The following is a 20868-nucleotide window of genomic DNA, read 5'->3' on the forward strand; positions in this document are numbered from 1 at the left end:
TTGAGGAACCTCCATACTGTTTTCTACAATGGTTGAACTAATTTACATTCCCACCAGCAGTGTAGGAGGGTTCCCCTTTCTCCACAACTTTGCCAACATTTGTTTTGTCTGTCTTTTGGGTGGTGGCCATCCTTGCTGGTGTGAGGTGATATCTCATTGTGGTTTTAATTTGCATTTCTCTGATGACTAGCGATGTGGAGCATCTTTTCATGTGCCTGTTGGCCATCTGAATTTCTTCTTTGGAGAACTGTCTGTTCAGTTCCTCTGCCCAATTTTTAATTGGATTATTTGCTTTTTGTTTGTTGAGGTGCGTGAGCTCTTTATATATTTTGGATGTCAAGCCTTTATCGGATCTGTCATTTATGAATATATTCTCCCATACTGTAGGGTACCTTTTTGTTCTATTGATGGTGTCCTTTGCTGTATAGAAACTTTTCAGCTTGATATAGTCCCACTTGTTCATTTTTGCTTTTGTTTTCCTTGCCTGGGGAGATATGTTCATGAAGAAGTCGCTCATGTTTATGTTCAAGAGATTTTTGCCTATGTTTTCTTCTAAGAGTTTTATGGTTTCATGACTTAATTCAGGTCTTTGATCCATTTTAAATTTACTTTTGTGTATGGGGTAAGACAGTGATCCAGTTTCATTCTATTACAAGTAGCTGTCCAGTTTTGCCAGCACCATCTGTTGAAGAGACTGTCATTTCCCCATTGTATGTCCATGGCTTCTTTATCGAATATTAATTGGCCATATATGTTTGGGTTAATGTCTGGAGTCTCTATTCTGTTCCACTGGTGTGTGGCTCTTTTCTTGTGCCAGTACCAAATTGTCTTGATTACTATGGCTTTGTAGTAGAGCTTGAAGTTGGGGAGTGAGATCCCCCCCACTTTATTCTTCTTTCTCAGGATTGCTTTGGCTATTCGGGGTCTTTGGTGTTTCCATATGAATTTTTGAACTATTTGTTCCAGTTCATTGAAGAATGCTGTTGGTAATTTGGTAGGGATTGCATCGAATCTGTGTATTGCTTTGGGCAGGATAGCCATTTTGACAATATTAATTCTTCCTAGCTAGGAGCATGGGATGAGTTTCCATTTGTTAGTGACCTCGTTAATTTCTCTTAAGAGTGTCTTGTAGTTTTCAGGGTATAGGTCTTTCACTTCCTTGGTTAGGTTTATTCCTAGGTATTTTATTCTTTTTGATGCTATTGTGAATGGAATTATTTTCCTGATTTCTCTTTCTATTGGTTCATTGTTAGTGTATAGGAAAGCCACAGATTTCTGTGTGTTAATTTTGTATCCTGCAACTTTGCTGAATTCTGATATTAGTTCTAGTAGTTTTGGAGTGGAGTCTTTAGGGTTTTTTATGTACAATATCATGTCATCTGCAAATAGTAACAGTTTAACTTCTTCTTACCAATCCGGATTCCTTGTATTTCTTTGTTTTGTCTAATTGCCGTGGCTAGGACCTCCAGTACTATGTTAAATAACAGTGGGGAGAGTGAGCACCCCTGTCTTGTACCCGATCTCAGAGGAAAAGCTTTCAGCTTCTTGCTGTTCAGTATGATGTTAGCTGTGGGTTTATCATATATGGACTTTATTATGTTAAGGTACTTGCCCTCTATACATATTTTGCTGACAGTTTTTATTATGAATGGATGTTGAATTTTGTCAAATGCTTTTTCAGCATCTATGGAGATGATCATGTGGTTTTTGTCCCTCTTTTTGTTGATGTGGTGGATGATGTTGATGGATTTTCAAATGTTGTGCCATCCTTGCATCCCTGGGATGAATCCCACTTGTTCGTGGTGTATGATCCTTTTGATATATTTTTGAATTCGGTTTGCTAATATTTTGTTGAGTATTTTTGCATCTACATTCATCAGGGATATTGGTCTGTAGTTTTCTTTTTTGGTGGGGTCTTTGCCTGGTTTTGGTATTAGGATGATGTTGGTTTCATAGAATGAGTTTGGGAGTATTCCCTCCTCTTCTATTTTTTGGAAAACTTTAAGGAGAATGGGTATTATATCTTCTCTGTATGTCTGATAAAATTCTGAGGTAAATCCATCTGGCCCGGGGGTTTTGTTCTTCGGTAGTTTTTTGATTACTGCTTCAATTTCTTTGCTTGTAATTGGTTTGTTTAGATTTTGTGTTTCTTCCTTGGTCAGTCTTGGAAGGTTGTATTTTTCTAGAAAGTTGTCCATTTATTCCAGGTTTTCCAGCTTGTTAGCATATAGGTTTTCATAGTAGTCTCTAATAATTCTTTGTATTTATGTGGAGTCTCTCATGATTTTTCCTTTCTCATTTTTGATTCTGTTGATGTGTGTTGATTCTCTTTTTCTCTTAATAAGTTTGGCTAGAGGCTTATCTATTTTGTTTTTTTCTCAAGGAACCAGCTCTTGGTTTCATTGATTTTTTTTTCTATTGTTTTATTGTTCTCAATATTGTTTATTTCTTCTCTGATCTTTATTTTGTCCCTCCTTCTGCTAACTTTAGGCCTCATTTGTTCTTCTTTTTCCAATTTCAATAATTGTGATGTTAGACTATTCATTTGGGGTTGTTCTTCCTTCTTTAAGTATACCTGGATTGCTATATACTTTCCTCTTAAGACTGCTTTCGCTGCGTTCCATAGAAGTTGGGGCTTTGTGTTGTTGTTGTCATTTGTTTCCATATATTCCTTGATCTCTATTTTAATTTGTTCGTTGATCCATTGATTATTTAGGAGCATGTTGTTAAGCCTCCATGTGTTTGTGAGCCTTTTTGTTTTCTTTGTACAGTTTATTTCTAGTTTTATACCTTTATGGTCTGAAAAGTTGGTTGGTAGAATTACAGTCTTTTGGAATTTACTGAGGCTCTTGTTGTGGCCTAGTATGTGATCTATTCTGGAGAATGTTCGATGTGCACTTGAGAAGAATGTGTATCCTGTTGCTTTTGGATGTAGAGTTCTGTAGATGTCTATTAGGTCCATCTGTTCTAGTGTGTTGTTCAGTGCCTCTGTGTCCTTACTTATTTTCTGTCCAGTGGATCTATCCTTTGGAGTGAGTGGAGTGTTGAAGTCTAAAATGAATGCATTGCATTCTATTTTGTCCTTTAGTTCTATTAGTATTTGTTTCACATATGCCGGTTCTCCTGTGTTGGGTGCATATGTATTTATAATGGTTATATCCTCTTGTTGGACTGAATCCTTTATCATTATGTAATATCCTTCTTTATCTCTTGTTACTTTCTTGTTTTTAAAGTCTATTTTGTCTGATACTAGTACTGCAACACCTGCTTTTTTCTCCCTGTTGTTTGCCTGAAATATCTTTTTCCATCCCTTGACTTTTAGTCTGTGCATGTCTTTGGGTTTGAGGTGAGTTTCTTGTAAGCAGCATATAGATGGGTCTTGCTTTTTTATCCATTCTATTACTCTGTGTCATTTGATTGGTGCATTCAGTCCATTTACATTTAGGGTTATTATTGAAAGATATGTACTTATTGCCACTGCAGGCTTTAGATTCGTGGTTACCAAAGTTTCAAGGTTATCTTCTTTAGTATCTTACTGCCTAACTTAACTCGCTTATTGAGCTATTATAAACACTGTCTGGTGATTCTTTATTTCTCTTCGTTCTTATTCCTCCTCCTCCATTCTTCATATGTTGGTTGTTTTATTCTGTGCTCTTTTTTGTTTCCTTTAACTGCTTTTGTATTTTATTTTTTTGCCTTTAGTTAATATTTGGTTGGTCTGCTGTCTTTGCTATGCTCCCGTCTAGAGCAGTTTCTTTCCTTCTTATTCCTCCTCCTCCATTCTTCATATGTTGGGTATTTTGTTCTGTGCTCTTTTTAGGAGTGCTCCCATCTAGAGCAGTCCCTCTACAATACCCCGTAGAGGTGGTTTCTGGGAGGCAAATTCCCTCAACTTTTGCTTGTCTGGGAATTGTTTAATCCCTCCATCATATTTAAATGATAATCATGCTGGATACAGTATTCTTGGTTCAAGGCCCTTCTATTTCATTGGATTAAATATATCATGCCATTCTCTTCTGGCCTTTAAGGTTTCTGTTGAGAAGTCTGATGATAGCCTGATGGGTTTTCCTTTGTAGGTGACCTTTTTCCTCTCTCTAGCTGCCTTTAAAACTCTGTCCTTGTCCTTGATCTTTGCCATTTTAATTATATGTGTCTTGGTGTTGTCCTCCTCGGTTCCCTTTTGTTGGGAGTTCTGTGTACTTCCGTGGTCTAATCAATTATTTCCTCCCCCAGTTTGGGGAAGTTTTCAGCCATTATTTCTTCAAAGACACTTTCTGTCCCTTTTTCACTCTCTTCTTATTCTGGTACCCCTATAATGCGGATATTGTTCCTTTTGGATTGGTCGCACAGTTCTCTTAATATTGTTTCATTCCTTGAGATCCTTTTATCTCTCTCTGCGTCAGCTTCTATGCGTTCCTGTTCTCTGGTTTCTGTTCCATCAATGGCCTCTTGCATCTTATCCATTCTGCTTATAAATCCTTCTAGAGATTGTTTCATTTCTATAATCTCCCTCCAGACGTCATCCCTTAGCTCTTGTATATTTCTCTGCAGCTCTATCAGCATGGTTATGACCTTTATTTTGAATTCTTTTTCAGGAAGATTGGTTAGGTCTATCTCCTTCTCAGGGGTTAACTATATGATTTTGGTCTGTATCAAATTCTTTTGCCTTTTCATGACGATAGAGGAAGTTGTGCGGGGCTGGCTCTGTGTGTCTGCGGGGAGAACGTCCCTTCTTGCTGGTTTGTGGCCTGCCTCTCCTGGGAGAACAGCGACCTCTAGCAGCTTGTGCTGGGCAGCTGCACGCAGACGGGGCCTCTGATTCTTGCCTGGCCACTTTGGAGTTAAGCTCCACGGTTGCTATGAGCGTGGCCAGCCTTAGTCTGCTGCTCCAATTTGGCAGAGCTGCATCGGAGGGGAGACAGGCGGGAGGCTGTTTATTGCCGTGAGGGGCATCTGAGCTGCACTGCCGCCCATGGGGTTAGGGTGCCCGGTGTTCCCTGGGATTCCCAACTGCTGGGCTAAGTGTCCCAGGACTCTTCCATCCAGCTTTGGGGTCCCTGTCCCTTTAAGACTTTTAAAAACCACTTGCTTTTCTTTGTCCCAGGGGTGCCAGCTGTGGGGAATGGCTCACAGGTCTTACTGTCCTGTTTCCCTAGTATCCAGCACACCATGCACTGTGTGTCTGCGCTCTGGTGTGGATGGCTAGGGCTGGCTATTTAGCAGTCCTGGCCTCCCTCTCCCTCCCCGCTCCGACTCCTCTCCTCCCACTGGGAGCTGGGGTGAGTGGCGCTCCAGTCCCGCCGGGCCATGGCTTTTATCTTATTTTAACTTCGCGAGGCGCTGGGTTCTCGCAAGTGTGGATGTAGTCTGGCTGTTGTCCTGTGTCTTCTCATCTCTCTTTTAGGAATAGTTGTATTTGTTGTATTTTCAAAAATATATATGATTTTGGGAGGAGATTTCTGCTGCTCTACTCAAGCCGCCATCTTGGCTCCACCCCGAACCTTGTACCTTTTATATAAAACAAATATAACAAGACTGTGAAAGTTGGAAAAAAGAAGACAGACCATCTAGGGACCTGAAGTTCTGAGGAACAACATGGCAGTGAGTTCCCTGGCTTTTCTTTTTGCCTCAGATATTCCAGTCATGGAGCTGAACTTTATACTTAATGAAGAAAGGCTGAATGCCTACCCCCTAAGATTGGGAACAAACTAAGGATGTATGTTCTCACTGTTCTTATTCAGCATAGTACTGGAAGTTCTAGCTAGTGCAATAAGAAAAGGAAATGAAAAGTGTATGAATGTGTACTTCCTTTGATATTACATGGTTGTCTACATAGAAAATCCTAAAGAATAGGGAAAAAACTAGGTCATCAAAAATATGATAAACATACAAAAATCAATTATATGCCTACTATTACTAACTATGAACACATGGACACTGAAATTTAAAATACTGCAGCATTTACAACAAAGAAGAAACACTAAGGTATAAATCTAACAAAACATATATTCTTAGACTTGACACCAAAAACATAATCCATGAAAAAGACAATTTATAAATTGGATTTCATCAAAATTAACAATGTTTGTTCTGTAAAAGACCCTGTTAAGATGATAAAAATATAAGCTACAGAGTAGGAAAAAATATCCAACAAAGGATTAGTATCCAGAATATAAAGAGATTTCTCAAAACTCAACAGTAGAAACCAAACAATCCAGTCAGAAAATGAGCTAAAAACATGAACAGAAATTTTACAGAGAAGATATACAGATGCAAATAAGGTCAGAAAAAAGATCTTCAACATCATTAGCCATTAGGTAAATGCAAATTAAAAGACAACATGAGATATTACTACATAACTATTAGAATTGCTACCATAAAAAAACAGACTTAACACTAAATACTAAGAAGGATGCAGAGAAACTGGGTCTCTCATGCATTGCTAAGGGAATGTAAAAGGGTACAAGTACTCTGGAAACGTGTGTGGCAGTTTCTCTTTTTGTGAACAGGGACTTTTTTTTTAAGCTATCATTGATATACACTCTTATGAAGATTTCACATGAAAAACGTGGTTACTACATTCACCCATATTATCAAGTCCCCCCCGCCACGCCCATTGAAGTCACTGTCCATCACTATAGTAAGGTGAAATAGTGTGGCAGTTTCTTTAAAAACTAAATAAGCAACTACATTATAATCCAGTGTGTATTCTGTACCAAGATATAATTACTTCCCCAAGATGAAATTACCAATCCAGTCATTTCATCATAAAATGAAAAGTTATGTTCTTACAAAAACCTGTACACAAATATTTATAGCACCTTTATTCGTAATAACCAAAAATTGGAAACAACCTAGATGTTCTTCAGCAGGTGGATGGTAAAACAAACTAGTTCATCCATACCACTCACAAATAAAAAGAACTGAAGTGTTTATACCTACAACAACCTGGATGACTCTCCAGATAATTATATGCTGGTAGGAAGGAAAAAAAAAACAGTCCCAAAATATTGTGTACTATATTATTCCATTTACATAACATTCTTGAAGTGACAAATTACAGAAATGGAGAATAAACTCGTGGCTGCCAGGTTACCAGGAATTAAGGCAGGGTTGGGTGGGAGGGAAGTGAATGTAGCTATAAAAGAGCAACATGAGGTATCCTTGTGCTGATGGAAATATTTTGTATTTTCATTGTAGCAAGACCAGATTCTCGGTGGGGATATTATACTGTAGTTTTCAAGATGTTACCATTAAGGGACACTAAAGGGCTGGTGGGATAGCTGAATTATTTCTTAAAACTATATGTAAATCTAGTTATCTCAAATTTTTAAAATTAATTTTAAGAATTTAACCATCAGGAACTGAATTCACACCTAATGAAATTAATGTATGGTATAACCAGAGACTATAATAAGTATGTTTAGAATTTAGAGGAATAATAATAATGTCTATTAAAAATAAAACTATGGATTAAACAAGAAGGCACTTTGAGAAGTGAAACAGAAACCTCCTCCCAAAACCCACATATAATATGAAAATACAGCAAATACAAGTAATCCTAAAAGAGCGATCAGAAAGAAAACTGCAACAGATGACCTACATATGGGGAAAAGAAAAGACCTCCTGGAATAGGGTAAAGTAACAAAGCTGTGATCTGGCCAGACCCAAACCCTTCCCCAACCCCAGCTCACCTGTAGGAGGAAGAAAAACGGAGCAGGGAAGGAGTAGAAGCCCAGGACTGTGAAATACCCATCCCTGGAGACCTGCTCCAGGAGCACAAACCCACATTAACATGGTGTTCTGGAGATTAGAAGGGTTGAAAAGCAAAGACAGGTGGAATACTCTGAGAGAATGAGATTCCAGGCACTTGTAGAGAATAGGTACCCACAGCTGGTCGCTCTGGGACAAAACAAAGGTGGGCACTTTGAAAGACTTCCCAACAGTTAGAGGGCTGCTAAAGGGGCAAGGATTACACAGAACTTGCTGCTCAGGAGAAAGGACAGGTGGACAAAGTCATCCTAGCACACTCAGCCCAGCAGGTTGGGAACTTTCAGGAGCTTCACACACTGCATCCCCCTGACTGGCAACACAGTGCGGAGGCACCAAACTGCAATATGCAGCCTGCACTCCTTCTTCCTGGCAAGCGCCGGTTCACAAACCTGTTGCCCCTACCATCGCACCAGGCCAGCTGAAGGGCATCCCCACCTAACAGCAACTACAGGGGTGTAGTGCAGAGGCTCCTCCCTGCACACTCAGCCCACTGGTCCTGGCAGTGGATGCAGGCACTGCAGCCAGGAAGCAGGAAAGAGTTCTTTCCTCCTGGAAGGCACTGGCGCCACATACCTGTGACCCCTGGCATTGCTCCAGGGGTTGGGCAGCTCCAGAGAGTAGAGCTTCTAGGCACTAGAGGACGCCATCTACACTAAGTTATTATTCTACAGTAACCATTAGTAATATGAGATGGCAAAATAACCTAGTACAAACCATGATCCCTCAAACACCAGAAAGAAGGCTAAGTGAAACTGAAATCACCAATCTTCCTGCTAAAGATTTCAAAATAAAAATCATAAACATGCTCATGGAGCTACAGAAAAATATCCAACATCTCAGGGATGACTTCAAGAACGATATAAAAACTTAGGAAAATAGAGTGTCTGATATGAAACATAAAATGAGATTTAAAAGCAGATTAGATGAGGTAGAGAACATGGTAAATGAAATAGAAATTACAGAACAGGAATACAAAGAAGCTGAGGCACAGAGAGATAAAAGGATCTCCAGGAATGAAAGAATATTAAGAGAACTCTGTGACCAATCCAAATGGAACAATATTTGCATTATAGGGGTACCAGAAGAAGGAGAGAAAAAGGCATAGAAAGTGTCTTTGAGGAAATAATTGCTGAAAACCTCCCCTATCTGGGGAAGGAAATAATCTCATAGACCATGGAGGTACACAGATCTCCCAACACAAGGGACCCAAGGAAGACAACACCAACACATATAATAATTAAAATGGCAAAGATCAAGGACAGGGACAGAGTATTAAAAGCAGCTAGAGAGAGGAAAAAAGATCACATACAAAGGAAAACACATCAGGCTATCATCAGACTTCTCAGTAGAAACCTTACAGGCCAGAAGGGAGTGGCATGATATATTTAATGCAATGAAACAGAGGGCCTCGGACGAAGAATACTCTATCCAGCAACATAATTATTTAAATTTGAAGGAGGGATTAAACAATTTTCAGATAAGCAAAAGTTGAGGGAATTTACCTCCCACAAACCATCTCCACAGTGTATTTTGGAGTAACTGTTATAAATGGAAGTGATCCTAAGGTTAAATAGCTGTCACCAGAGAAAATACAACCACAGTAAAGGAAGCAGACCAATTAATTACTAAGCAAATGCAGAATTTAATCAGCTACCCACAAAGTCAGTCAAGGGATACACAAAAAGTACAGAATATGACATCTAATATATAAAGAGTGGAAGAGGAAGGAAAGAAGGGAGAAGGGAAAAAAAAGAACCTTTAGATTGTGTTTAAAATAGTGTACTGAGTTAAGTTGGACTGTTAGTGAAGAAACTGCCCTTGAACCTTTTGTAACCATGAATCTAAAGCCTGTAATGGTAAAGTACATATCTATCGATAATCACCCTAAAAGTAAATGGACTGAATGCACCAATCAAAAGACACAGACTTATCTATATGCTGCCTACAAGAAACTCATTTCAAACCCAAAGACATACATAGACTAAAAGTGAAGGCATGGAAAAAGATATATCATGCAAATAAATAGGAAGAAAACAGGAGTTGCAGGACTTGTGTCAGACAAAATAGACTTCAAAACAAAGAAAGTAACAAGAGATAAAGAAGGACATTACATAATGATAAAGGATTCAGTACAACAAGAGGATATAACCATTATAAATATCTATGCAACCAACATAGGAGCACCTATATATGTAAAACAAATACTAACAGAATTAAAGGGGGAAATAGAATGCAATGCATTCATTTTAGGACACTTAAACACACCACTCCCTCCAAAGGACAGATCAACCAGACAGAAAATAAGTAAGGAGACAGAAACACTAAACAACACATTAGAACAGATGGACCTAACAGACATCTACAGAACACTCCATCCAAAAACAGCAGGGTACACATTCTTCTCAAGTGCACTTGGAACATTTTCCAGAATAAATCACATACTCAGCCACAAAAAGAGCCTCAGTAGATTCAGAAGGATTTAAATTCTACCAACCAGCTTCTCTGAATGCAAAGCTATGAAACTAGAAATGAATTATGCAAAGAAAACAAAAAAGTCCACAAACACATGGAGGCTTAACAACATGCTCCTAAATAATCAATAAATCAATGACCAAATAAAAACTGAAATCAAGCAATATGGGACAAATGAAAACAAGAGCTCAACACCCCAAAATCTGTGGGAGGCAGCGAAGGCAGTTGTAAGAGGAAAGTGTATAGCAATACAGGCTTATCTCAAGAAAGAAGAACAATCCCAAATGAACAGTCTAAACTCACAATTAATGAAACTAGAAAAAGAAGAATGAGACCCAAAGTCAGTAGAAGGAGGGACATAATAAAGATTACAGGAGAAATAGATAAAATGGAGAAGAGTAAAACAATAGAAAGAATCAATGAAAACAGGAGCTAGTTCTTCAAGAAAATAAACAAAATAGACAAACCCCTGGCCAGACTTATCAAGAAAAAAAGAGAGTGTACCGAAGTGAGAAATGAGAAAGGAAAAATCACTGCGGGCACCTTGGAAATACAAAGAATTATGAGAGAAAACTATGAAAATTATATGCTAACAAATTGTATAACCTAGAAGAAATGGACAACTTTCTAGAAAAATACAACCTTCCAAGACTGACCCAGGAAGAAACAGAAAATCTGAACAGACCAATTACGAGCAGTGAAATTGAATTGGTAATCAAAAAGCTACCTAAGAACAGAACTCCTGGACCAGTTGGCTTCACTGCTGAATTTCATCTAACATTAATGAGGACCTAATATACATTCTCCTTATAGTTTTCCAAAATGTAGAAGAGGAGGGAATACTTCCAAACTCATTCTATGAGGCCAGCATCACTCTAATACCAAAACCAGGCAAAGACAGCATAAAAAAAGAAAAATACAGACCAGTATCCCTGATGAATATAGATGCAAAGATACTCAACAAAATATTTGCAAACTGAATTCAAAAGTACATGAAAAAGATCATCCATCATGATCAAGTAGGGTTTATTCCAGGGATGCAAGGGTGGTACAGTATTCAAAAATCCATCAACATCATATACCACATCAACAAAGAGAAGGACAAAAATCACATAATCGTCCATAGATGCTGAAAACACATTTGACAAAATTCAGTATCCATTCATGATAAAACTCTCAATAAAATGGGTATAGAAGGCAAGTACCTCAACATAATAAAGGCCATATATGACAAACCCACAGCCAGCATCATACTTAACAGCAAAAAGCTGAAAGCTTTTCCTCTAAGATTGGGAACAATACAAGGATGCCCACTCTCCCCCCTTTTATTAAATGTAGTACTGAAGGTCCTAGCCACGGCAATCAGACAGCACAAAGAAATAAAAGGCATCGAGACTGGTAAGGAAGAAGTTAAACTGTCACTATTTGCAGATGACATGATACTGTAAATAAAAAACCCTAAAGAATCCACCCCAAAACTACTAGAACTAATAATTCAGCTAAGTTGCAGGATACAAAATTAATACACAGAAATAGGTGACATTTCTATTTACTAACAATGAACTAGCAGAAAGAGAAATCAAGAGAACAATTCCATTTACATCAAAAAGAATAAAATAAGTAGGAATAAACCTAACCAACGAGGTGAAAGACCTATACCCTGAAAACTACAGGATGCTCATGAGAGAAATTAAAGAAGACACCAATAAATGGAAATACATCCCATGCTCATGGTTAGGAAGAATTAATATTGTCAAAATGGCCATCCTGCTTAAAGCAATCTACAGATTCAATCCAATCCCTATCAAAATACCAACAGCATTCTTCAGTGAACTAGAATAGTTCTAAAATTCATATGGAACCACAAAAACCCTGAATGGCCAAAGCAATCCTGAGAAGGAAGAATAAAGCTGGGGGATTGTACTTCCCAACTTCAAACTCTACTACAAAGCCACAGTAATCAAGACAATTTGGTATTGGCACAAGAACAGAGCAAAAGATCAATGGAATAGAATAGAGAACCCAGATATAAACCCAAGCATATATGGCTAATTAATATATGATAAAGGAGCCATGGACATACAATGGGGAAGTGAGAGCCTCTTCAACAACTGGTGTCGGCAAAACTGGGCAGCTACAATTACTGTCTAACTGCATATGCAAAAGTCAGCTTGAAATGGATCAAAGACCTGAATATAAGTCATGAAACCCTAAAACTCTTAGAAGAAAACATAGGCAAAACTCTCTTGAATATAAACATGAGCATCTTTTTCATGAACTTATCTCCTTGGGCAAAGGAAACAAAAGCAAAAATGAACAAGTGGGACTATATCAAACTAAAAAGGTTCTGTACAGCAAAGGACACCATCAGTAGAACAAAAAGGATCCTACAGTATGGAAGAATATATTCATAAATGACATATCCAAAAAGGGGTTGACATCCACAATATATAAAGAGCTCATACGCCTCAACACCCAAAAAGCAAATAACACTATTAAGAAATGGACAGATTTACTGAATTGGACAGATCTGAACAGACAATTCTCCAAATAAATTCAGATGGCCAACAGGCACATGAAAAGATGCTCACATCACTAATTATCAGGGAAATGCAAATAAAAACCACAATGAGATATCACTTCACACCAGTTAGGATGGCCAGCAATGAAAAGACTAAGAACAACAAATGCTGACAAGGATGTGGAGAAAGGGGCACCCTCCTACACTGCTGGCAGAAATGTAAATTAGTTTAACCATTGTGGAAAGCAATATGGAGGTTCCTCAAAACACTAAAAATAGAAATATCATTTGATCCGGGAATTCCACTCCTAAGAATTTACCCAAAGAATATAATTTCTCAGATTCAAAAAGACATATGCACCCCTATGTTTATTGCAGAACTATTTACAATAGCCAAGAAATGGAAGCAACCTGTCTACCAGAAGATGAATGGATAAAGAAGATGTGGTACATATACACAATGGAATACTATTCAGCCATAAGAAACAAACAAATCCTACCATTTGTAACAATATGGAAGGAGCTGGAGGGTATATGCTCAGCGAAATAAGCCAGGCAGAGAAAGACAAGTACCAAACTATCTCATTCATTTGTGGAGTGTGATAACAAAGCAAAACTGAGGAAACAAAACAACAGCAGATTCACAGACTCCAAGAAGGGACTAGCGGTTACCAAAGTGAAGAAGTTGGAAAAGGGTGGGTGCATGGGGAGGGAGGGACAGGGAGATTAAGGGACATTATGATTAGCATACATAATGTACAGGGGTCACAGGGGAAGGTAATATAGACAGAGAAGACAAGTAGTGACTCTATAGCATCTTACTACACCGATGGACAGTGACTACAATGCCGTGTGCTGAGGCAACTTGATAATATGGGTGAGTGTAATAACCAGTGTTGCTCACATGAAAAAGTAATCAGTTTAAAATCTTGGAAATGATAAGTAGTCACAGATATAATTATATATAATCATCATTGGAAAAAAATGGTAAACTCAGTATCTTAGATAAATTTCAAACTGCCTGTGGTTAGAGAAAAAAATTATGAATTGCAAGAACCAAGCACAAAATGCCTTGATCTGAATAATGATGAAAACATATCAAAACTTTTGGGATGTAGCCAAAGTAGTCTGAGTCAAATTTGTACCTTTAAATACTTATATTAGAAAAAAGAAAATATCTAAAATAGGTTAGCAAACGTTTTCTATAAAGGGCCAGATAGTAAACATTTTCGGCTTCATGGGCTATGCGAGTAGCGTCTGTTGCATACTCAGTTTTGCCTTATGTCCTGAAAATCGTTCATAGACAGTGAACATGTAAATGAGTAAATGTGGCTCTGTTCCTATAAAACTTTGTTAATGGGCAATATTTGAATTTCCTATAATTTCCTTGAATTTCCTATAATGTAAAATATTATTTCATTTTTTTGTCATTAAAAATGTAAAAAACATTCTTGTTAAAGATACCTTTAAAATGTCTCATGATATAATGTTTATGACCTTGTGATAAAGACATAAAAAGCACAAAGCATAAAGGAAAAATTTAATATATTTGGCTTCATTAAAAGGTAAAACTAACCAAAAATACTTTAGAAAATCAGCCACAAAAACAAAATTCAAAAGTTAGGTCCATATCATACATTTTATATCAGGTTGAATTCCAGATGGATCAAAGATTTTAAATATAAAAAAACTGAACTATAAAAGTACTAGAAGAAGCCATAGGAAAAAGCTATTAATAGAGACGAAATGGGGAAAGCGTTTTGCAACATGATCAAAAAAACAACTCTGGCATCATAAAACTAAATAGATTCTGCATATCATTAGCCACCATTAGCAAATGACAAACAAGGGGGAGTAACTGATTGATACTACAGACAAGAGGCTTACTCTAGTATGTTAAGAGTCACAAATAAGAAAAATACTTGTTATTCAGTAACAAAATACACAAAGGATATGAACAGAGTGTTCACTGGAAAGGAAATACAAATGTCTTGCAATGATGTCTTAAGGAAATGATGTACACCTTGTTTTCCTATAAGACTGGTTAAAATCTGAAAGTTTTGAGAGCACTGTGGCCAAAAGGGAAGGACAGCAGGTGTCCTCATGCACTACTGATGGGTGTATAAATTGGTACGTCCTCTTTGAGGGCAATTTGGCAGTATTAAGCAAAATCCAAATGCAACTGCTCTGTGATTAGCAGTTTTACTTACAGGAAATAATTTTACAGACATTCATTTAAGTAAGATAACACACTTGTACAAGATTATTCATTCAGCATTGTTTGTAGTAGCAGAAGAGTGAAACGAGTTAAAATGTCCATCAACAGAGGGCTGATTAAAAACCTTACGGTATGATTAGAAATCATTCAAATGCAACTATCAAAAAGGATCAAGTTCTTTGTGTACTCACATGGGATGATCCAAAATAAATGTGTACATGAAAAAAAGTGAAGAAAAATATTCATGACATTGTTTGTATATTGTACCATTTGAGGAAGAGCATATAAACAGATTTGCTTATAAGTGTGTAAAATATCTCTGGAGGAAAACATGGATATCCATGGATATTTCTTTGTAGGAGAACTGGAAGGCTGAAGAGCAGTGACAAGAGGGACTCATTTTATATGGAAGTTTGTTTGCAACTTTTTTTTGCTACTTTTGAATTTTGGAACATATATTATCTATTCAAAAGCATTTTTAAATAAAATGAACATGTCAGGAATATCCGTTATGATGTCATTTAAGGATAACAATTGCAAAAAAACTAAATTTCCATCAACAGGAAGTGTACAAATTATAGTCAAGTTATACAATGACATATTTAAGCACAGTTAAAATAGATTGAGCTTTTTATGTCAACATAGGTAAATCTCAAATGTGTAATGTGAAGTGAGAAAGGTAAGTTACATCCCCAGCATGGTCCTGTCAATGGAAAGTCTGTAAATATAGTAAGCAATGCTTTTCAACTATGATGTTTTACACTTTAAAAAAGAAATCTGTTGCAAATATGGTACAAATTTTATAAATTCATTGAGCTGGGTGATAGGTACATAAGTTTTTGTTAGGTTATCCTTTTATTTAGTATGTTTGAAATACTGCATACTTTTTTTTAAAGTGAAGAAAATGTACATTAACTCCCCATGAAATCTTCCAACTATTGTTGATCCTAAGGGGCCCCAGAAGGGCTGTAGGCAGTTCCCACAGAACTATCACTGTGTGTCTCATTGAAACCCAGAGCACCCCCTCAACCCTCCTACAAGAGCCAGAACACTACTCAGATGGAAAGTACTCTTCTCAGTGGCCAGCAGGGTTTCTCTTGCCTGTATCTGAGTCTTCTTATCTTTCAGGGATGTTGGTGGTAAATGTAACATGGAGGAACAAGACATATGTAGGTACACTTCTTGACTGCACACGGCATGATTGGGCACCCCCCAGGTAAGCACTCTCCAGCTTTTTAGTTTCTGTTAGTCTAAACCATGCTAGTCAGTGGTGCCTTATACCTTTATCCTGCCAGAGTTGGATAGCTTTGAAAAGACACCCAGATTTTAAAGGACATTATGGTGTAGAGGCAAGGGAAGGCAACTAAACTCATCTGGCATTCCAGAAGAATAAATAAATTAGGTGTTGATGGGTTGAATAGGAATGGGAAGGAGATTCTATTTAAGCCTTTGTCTGGAATTGTTGAATTCTGGCTTCCACCTATAGTCACCTTGAGATCAAGGCCATCGAGTCTGACTGTGGAAAACATTCATTGATGATGCTTTTTGATGGTAGGTATCTCTCAGAAGTTTAAATAAACTCAAGAACCTTTCATTCCATTAAATTCTACTAGACAGTGTGGGCTTCACAAGGACCTTTTCAAGTTGCAGTTTGACCTTATAGGATTGACATTTCAGTGAATGTCACTTTGCAGCTTGTTCCTAACATTAGTTTCCAGTTGGCAAGGGTATGGGGAACCCAAATGTTGGTGAATAATTTATACTAGTACGCATATGGCACCCTAGGAGCTTACCACGTAATGCAGTTCTCATGCTTTCAGAAGTTCCTTTAACAAATCATATTTATTGAAAGTGATAGTTACCATCTGGACAGTTCTGGGAGCAGCTAAGCTGGTTTGAAGATGTTTCCTCTTCTTAATAATACCCTGTTGTGTTTGTCCTTTGCCAAGGTTCTGTGACTCCCCGACCAGTGACTTGGAAATGCGCAATGGTCGGGGTAGAGGCAAACGCATGCGTCCCAATAGTAACACACCTGTCAGCGAGGCAGCCACAGCTTCTGACAGCAAAGGGACCAGCAGCAGCAAAACCCGAGCAGGAGCCAATAGCAAAGGTCGTCGGGGCAGCCAGACTTCTTCAGAGCATCGCCCACCTGCCAGTAGCACCTCTGAGGATGTCAAGGCCAGCCCCTCCTCTGCTAATAAGCGGAAAAATAAACCTCTTTCAGACATGGAGCTGAATTCTAGCTCAGAGGACTCCAAAGGGAGCAAGCGTGTCCGTACAAATTCAATGGGCTCAGCCACTGGCCCCCTCCCTGGGACCAAGGTGGAACCCACTGTTCTAGATAGAAATTGTCCCTCCCCAGTCCTGATTGACTGTCCCCACCCAAACTGCAACAAGAAGTACAAGCACATCAATGGACTTAAGTATCACCAAGCTCATGCCCATACAGATGATGACAGCAAGCCTGAAGCAGATGGAGACAGTGAGTACGGAGAGGAGCCCTCCCTCCACACAGACCTCGGAAACTGCAATGGTGCATCTGTCCCACAAAAAGGTTCCTTGTCCCCTGCCCGCTCAGCAACCCCCAAAGTTCGGCTCATAGAGCCCCATAGCCCTTCTCCTTCAAGCAAATTCAGCACAAAAGGCCTCTGTAAGAAAAAGTTGGGTGGTGAAGGGGACACAGACCTCGGGGCCTTATCCAATGATGGCTCTGATGATGGACCCTCAGTAATGGATGAAACAAGCAATGATGCCTTTGATTCTTTGGAAAGGAAGTGTATGGAGAAAGAAAAATGTAAAAAACCCTCTAGCTTGAAACCTGAAAAGATTCCTTCCAAGAGCTTAAAGTCAGCCCGGCCCATTGCCCCTGCCATCCCACCGCAGCAGATCTACACCTTCCAGACGGCTGCCTTCGCAGCAGCAAGCCCCGGCTCCTCCTCAGGCCTGGCCGCCACAGTAGTCCAGGCCATGCCTAACAGCCCGCAGCTCAAGCCCATTCAGCCCAAACCCACTGTGATGGGAGAACCCTTCACAGTCAGCCCTGCCTTGACACCAGCCAAGGACAAGAAAAAGAAAGACAAAAAAAAGAAGGAGTCTTCAAAGGAACTTGAAAGTCCTCTGACCCCTGGGAAGGTGTGTCGAACAGAAGAAGGCAAAAGCCCTTTCAGGGAATCGTCAGGAGATGGGATGAAAATGGAAGGGCTCCTGAATGGCTCGTCAGACCCCCATCAAAGCCGCCTGGCCAGCATCAAGGCTGAAGCCGACAAGGTCTACAGCTTCACTGACAACGCCCCCAGCCCTTCCATTGGAGGCAGCAGCCGCTTAGAAAGCACTACCCCTACCCAGCCCATGACTCCTCTACACGTAGTGACCCAGAATGGAGCTGAAGCCGGCTCCGTCAAAACCAACAGCCCTGCCTACTCTGACATCTCTGATGCTGGGGAGGATGGGGAGGGCAAGGTGGAGAGTGTCAAACCCAAGGACCCGGAACAGTTGGTTAAAGAAGGGGCTAAGAAAACTCTTTTCCCCCCTCAGCCACAGAGCAAAGACTCATCATATTACCAAGGCTTTGAGAGTTACTATTCTCCAAGTTACGCACAGTCCAGCCCCGGGGCTCTGAACCCCAGCAGCCAGGCAGGAGTGGAGAGCCAGGCCCTGAAGACAAAAAAGGATGAGGAGCCTGAGGGCACAGACGGGAAAGTGAAGAGTGATGCCTGTGAGGAGAAGAAGCCAGAGCTGAGCAGTTCCAGCCAGCAGCCTTCTGTCATCCAGCAGCGGCCCAGCATGTACATGCAGTCCCTGTACTACAACCAGTATGCCTACGTGCCCCCCTACGGCTACGGCGACCAGAGCTACCACGCACACCTCCTGAGCACTAACGCGGCGTACCGGCAGCAGTACGAGGAACAGCAGAAACGGCAGAGCTTGGAGCAGCAGCAGCGGGGACTGGACAAGAAGGCAGAGTTGGGCCTGAAGGAGCGGGAGGCAGCGCTCAAGGAAGAGTGGAAGCAAAAGCCGTCGATTCCCCCAACCCTCACCAAGGCCCCCAGCCTGACAGACCTGGTCAAGTCAGGGCCTGGCAAGGCCAAGGAGCCGGGCGCCGACCCTGCCAAGTCAGTCATCATCCCCAAGGTAGACGACTCTTCCAAACTCCCCAGCCAGACCCCAGAAGGGCTTAAAGTGAAGCTGAGTGAGGCTGGCCACCTAGGCAAGGAGGCCTCTGAGGCGAAGACAGGTGCTGAGTGTGGCCGACAGGCAGAGGTGGATCCAATACTCTGGTACCGACAGGTAACTGTTCTGGGAGGAAATAGAAATACTGTTGGATAGGCTTTCTTCCTCACAAATCAAAGGCTGTCCTATGTAAATGGTCAACAAAATACAGATTAGCAGGTGAAATCTGTTATTTTAGGGATTCTTTACTTTGCAAATCATTTTTAAAAAATTTTAAAGCACTTTGACATCAGTAAAAGGTGATTTTCCCATTTAACAAGAGAGGCCCGAGTTAATTTGATTTTTGTTGTGGGTTACCTGAAACTTAACAAGCAGAATGCCAGAACTAGAAGTCAGGCATCTTGATTCCTAGTCCGGAGTTTCTTCCACTGTATCTGTGGAATGAGTTCCTATGGAATGAGTTAAAGGCGATCTCTCCGTTTTCTTAAGAGTAGGTAGGCCAGAAGTACACTACTCAGACTGTTACTTTCAAAAAGATTTTATAGGTAGTTATAACTAAGAACTTGCTCTCACATCTTGCTCGACTCATGAGACAGAAGGTCTTCCCTTCCTTCTTGGTGCCACAGTCAGATCTCCCTCCTTTGAGCTGGGCAGCACTTAAAGCTTTCTTCCCCTGAGCTTGCTCTGAAGATGTGAAACAACCTAAATATCCTTGGAAAGGGAGCAGCCTCTCCTACTCAAGGATTGATTTCCCCAGAATGCTTGATGTCTCCTAGCGAAGACCCACGGATGCATTTTTCCTTTTCTTTCCCATACCTTGTTTACTCTTGGTCAGGGAGGGGGAGACTTCTTTAAGCAGGAGGAACCAGAGTGCACAGTATTGAAGATCAATAGAGGCCAAGATCCTACTCTGCCCCAGTTGTCTAATATCTGCTCTGGCGTTTCCACTGGGACCTAGGGCTTGAAACCACTCTCTCTCTTAACCTGTACAACACTCAGCGCTCATTCTGATTTTTGCAGGAAGCAGAGCCCCGGATGTGGACATATGTTTATCCTGCCAAGTACTCAGACATCAAGTCAGAAGATGAGCGGTGGAAAGAGGAACGGGACCGCAAATTGAAGGAGGAACGGAGTCGGAGTAAGGACTCTGTCCCCAAGGAGGACGGGAAGGAAAGCACAAGTAGTGACTGCAAGCTGTCCACGTCTGAGGAGTCCCGCCTGGGGAACAAGGAGCCCAGACCAAGTGTCCACGTGCCTGTGTCCTCGCCCCTCACCCAGCACCAGTCCTACATCCCCTACATGCATGGCTACTCCTACAGCCAGTCCTATGACCCCAGCCATCCCAGCTACCGGGGCATGCCTGCTGTGATGATGCAGAACTACCCAGGTACAGCACCTTGGGCTGGCTGCCCTTCCATTAGCTGGGATGGGAAATGAGGCCCAGGTCTCAGATCCAGATTTAATCTTGCTCAGCCCTAAGGCTTTGTTGTGACGCTCAGGTAGATGGCAGCCCTTTCTAGGTGAGGGCAGGCGTACACTTTTCAAGCAGAGAAAGGAGCCAGCCTGTGGTATGCTTTTCTTCTTATCACCCTCATCCATCTATATAAAAACAATAGCTCCATTTGATAAGTGTCTACTTAGGGCCAGACAGGTATACCAGGTGATTTATGTACATTATTTTACTTAATCCTCCCCGTCACCTTGTGAAATAAGT

General features: G+C 40.3%; 1 protein-coding gene across 6 annotated transcripts in view; it reads left to right on the forward strand.

Moving 5' to 3' along the window:
- ZNF609 (zinc finger protein 609) overlaps positions 1-20868 on the forward strand; it is a 299633-nt gene that overhangs the window by 218938 nt on the left and 59827 nt on the right. For all 6 annotated transcript variants that reach the window (XM_073211989.1, XM_073211988.1, XM_073211986.1 and 3 more), the window contains 3 exons: positions 16113-16200; positions 16934-19271; positions 20175-20541. In XM_073211989.1, coding sequence (XP_073068090.1) covers positions 16113-16200; positions 16934-19271; positions 20175-20541 — 2793 coding nt within the window. The remainder of the gene's footprint in view (positions 1-16112; positions 16201-16933; positions 19272-20174; positions 20542-20868) is intronic.

The sequence above is a fragment of the Manis javanica genome, chromosome 8 (assembly GCF_040802235.1).
Source record: "Manis javanica isolate MJ-LG chromosome 8, MJ_LKY, whole genome shotgun sequence".
Taxonomy (NCBI): Eukaryota; Metazoa; Chordata; class Mammalia; order Pholidota; family Manidae; genus Manis; species Manis javanica.